Raw genomic sequence first — 3,792 nt, forward strand, 5'->3', positions numbered from 1 at the left:
TACTCAGGGAGGATTCATAGTCATAGACAGTTGATGTTTAAAAGTGCTTGTCAGTATCACCTTGTTTTTTCACTATTATTTAGTTATGACACACATACTTGATGTCAAGGATATTTTTTTAACGATCAGTGTGTTTTCTTACAATACTTATTTTAGTGCACTTTTATAAACATTGAAGCTACATACGTATGTTTTTATTTATTTATCATTGAGCATTCACATATTTCTACATTTACATAAATGTTTTATTTGGGACTAGAACCTTAAAGAAGCAGACACAGATTTGCCATTCCATGCATTTTATTTAATCAATCAAAATACCATTTAATTGTTATCATAATTATTGATTTGTAGTATGTTTTTGTTTTTTCAGAAAAAATAAATGAAACATTGTTAATGATTAGTTTATACCTAATCATTAGATTAATCATAGCATATTTATGAATCCTACGCACCAAAAACAAATGCTCATGAAATCATGCAATCATTAGAAAATGTAAGCAAATGGAATATATTGGAATCATTTAAAGATGTTCACTGGTTCACTCCACTAGCTTGTCCCCTGAAGATCCAATGCAAAGAGAAAACAAAACAAAATCAAATGTTATCAACTTTAATTATATTGAGATGTCAGCAGTTCAGATCCTTGTATTTAATAAAATAAAATAAAATACTGTCTCTGTTATATGTAGTTGTTCTTTATACTCACAGCTGATTGGTCCAATGGTGATGGGTTTGACGGGTGTGGAAACGGAGCGACGACGCCTCCCTGAGCAAACCTGTGAATGGTGAAGGAATAGCAGTAAGCAGTGAAGCACACAGTTTGCTACTGACTTTAACTGTCTGGTGTGAAACAGCAGAGTGTGGAAAGAAAGTGTGAAACTTACAGGAGAACATGAGGAGGCTCTCTGGTCACACAGGTGGAGGCTGCAGTGAACGTAGATATCTCTGTAGTCTCCATGGAACAGGAAGAGCAGGGCAGAGAAACGAGCCTGGAGGGAAGAGCCGCTCTCAACCACTGTCACCTGACGGCGGTCGGTAGAACACCTGGAGAAAATACATCATCATATTTCATCCCTCATTCTTCATTAATTAATTAACTTATTAATTTATGAAGGATTTTACATTCATACAAAGACAGAGTTCACATCATAGTTACCATATACCCCATACCACAATCTACCCTCACTTATTGTGACACAAACATCTGCTGAGGCTGAAGAGTGAAACATACTTGTTTTGAATGAGGAAGTGTCGCATGAGGTCATCGGAGTTGGAGGAGTGAGTGGCGTAGCAGTCGTCCAGAACGACCACAAACCTTGCATCTGTTTCCCCTACAGATACTCCTACATATACGGCAGAGCCCACTGGCAGGGTGACTGGGCCTGCTGGGTAAGGCTCTGTGTAGTTGGAGTTTTGGAACAAGGATGTGGAGACGCTCGTTGGTGAACCCACACCTGAAATTGCACCTTCAAGCCTGTCAAGGAGACATGATGGCACTTAAATGTGGTCTGGCGTTATATTGCCACTCATTCTCTATATTATCCATGTTGTGGTTTGTTTGATGTTCAGGGAAGCCATTGGATTCAGTTTGTTTCATTACGGTATGTAAATCATATTGTGGAGACTTGAAACCTGCTTAAAGCTGTAATATTCAAGTCCTATACCCAGGCCAGGATCCACAGGTCTCTCCTTAGTGGAAGAATAGATAGAGACCAACAAAGTTATTGCTTGCAGCTTTTTATATAGGTTTTATGTACAAAATGTGCCATACAAATAGTTAGCCTGGATCAACATTTGACAAACACACTTTGTTAGTTGTAATTGCTTTATGTATGTCATTACACAGTTGTGTCCTGTAGCCATTTTGGAGCAATGCAATTTAGTACAGTGAATTGTTTACTAACCATATGCACTATATATTAATGTAGGCCTACCTGTAAATTAACTGTGTTCTCACTGTAACTAGACATTTTGAAAATCGGTTACTTACGGAAGGTTTGGTCTGATAGCCACATCTAGGTTGGTCTCTGTGTCCAGAGGATAGACACAAGAGAAGGGAAACCTCTCAGGAAGTGAGACATAATTTTCATGATAGATAAACAAACTGTTGGAGTAGATGGCATGGGTATTGTTGGTCTGAAAGACAGAGGTTAACTGAATGGTGACTTTGGTCAGTCCATTGAATCATCAGAGTTAAAAAATAAAAAATAAATCCATGGTTTTATATGGTAACTCTTGTAACCTTTGTCCAACCACAAAAAGTAAGTTTGCATTCCAACTTTATTGTGTAGTGTGGCCAACAGCATCAATGTGGCAGCCATAGCACAAGAAAAACAAACATTACAGAAGATAATGGCAATCCTGGAAAACAGCAACAAGGTATCAGACAAATCCTCACCGTCAATATATTCCCACAGGTGTCAGCCTGACGTTCCACTTGGTACCACATTGATCCATTATGCTCTGTGAAGGATGAGCACCGTGAGTCGGCCAGGTGACCAGAGGATCCATTCAGACCAGAGGATTGCAGACCAGCCAGTCGCAGTCCAATTTGGATGAGAGTCTGGCCACAAATAAGTTCAGAAGCTGAAGCTGGAGGTAGTTGACTAGTAGTTGAAGGGGGTTGAGTCACAGTAGTTGAAGGGGGTTGAGTGAAAGAAGTGACTGCAGAAGGTTGAGGATAATTTTAGTTATGTAAAACAAGGTGTGAGAATGATTATACTGTATCATATCTTTAACAAACAAGCAATCATTCAACGTCACCAAACAAGTTTTTAAATATAATATTATAAATTAATATTTTATGAACACCTCTTTACAGTACCTGCACAATAGGCCAAATGACAGCCTGGTGTCTGTACAAGCTTGTAGACATAATAGTTCCTATTACAGTTCTTTACATGGATGGGATGTGAGGGACTCCAGCAACATTGGCCTGAAAAGGAAGCACAGACGCTGCGCTGTACAACTCCCTCTGACACTGCAGGATGAGGCTGGCTCATCCATACAGTAGCATGTGTTCCACACATGTTTTGTTCCACACATGTCTCTGGCATCTGGGCACTGCTTTGCCCCAGGAACAGTCGGTACCACCCCTGCCAGTTGACGTATCCGTCACAGCGCAGGCTACCATCATTGTAATCTGTTGCTCTCCAGGCATCATTCAGTACTGTGTAGTGATCACAGGGATCTACACAGCGAGAGTTGTTACAGTCCTGCCCTAATGGACAAACCACGTTGCCACAGGAGAACTGAACACTGGATCTGTCCCTGGAGAGATGCACGAGGCACTCAAAGGAGCCAGGTGTGTTCACACAGAGAGAGCCATGGGTGCAGGGTGCCTCAGGGAGGGAGCACTCATCAATATCCACACAGCCTTTCTCTGGTGACCATCTGTAACCTTGGTGACAACAGGAGGAATCACTGCAGAGCTGTACATCGTAACAGGTGAGGCCGTCACCCACGAAGCCATCTTTACACATACAGGAGGACACTGATTGGCTGAAGGTGTCGCCTCTCTCTGTTTTGACAGGTGACTCCAGGCATTTAGCCTCATCATGGCATGATTCACAGCTGAGGAAAGTTGGTCCTGTGTCTGTGAAAGCAATTAGTCATTCATTATGGCTATCAATTTTGAAAGTTGTGAACATTATGGACATAGAGTTAAGGTGCCTACATATAGGGAATATGAGTTATTAATCATTATGCTTAAAGCCAAGGTTCGAGAATATAATGGACTAAGACTACAAAAGGATTTTATAAAAACAAACTTTTGATATTCACCATTTT

At 40.5% G+C, this 3,792-nt stretch overlaps 1 protein-coding gene across 1 annotated transcript; it reads right to left on the bottom strand.

Annotated features, from left to right (window-relative positions):
- Positions 1 to 455: 455 nt before the first annotated feature.
- Positions 456 to 3,475, bottom strand: LOC306924986 (pancreatic secretory granule membrane major glycoprotein GP2-like; the record flags this gene model as incomplete). The annotated part of the gene is made up of 6 exons (XM_079503665.1): positions 456 to 562; positions 710 to 779; positions 888 to 1,047; positions 1,235 to 1,477; positions 1,994 to 2,030; positions 3,394 to 3,475. 6 exons carry the CDS (start codon positions 3,473 to 3,475, stop codon positions 543 to 545), a joined length of 612 nt encoding a protein of 203 aa, XP_079359791.1. The 3' UTR covers positions 456 to 542.
- Between the last annotated feature and the right edge of the window lie 317 nt (positions 3,476 to 3,792).

Source organism: Electrona antarctica (assembly GCF_951216825.1).
Source record: "Electrona antarctica genome assembly, chromosome: 6".
NCBI lineage: Eukaryota > Metazoa > Chordata > Actinopteri > Myctophiformes > Myctophidae > Electrona > Electrona antarctica.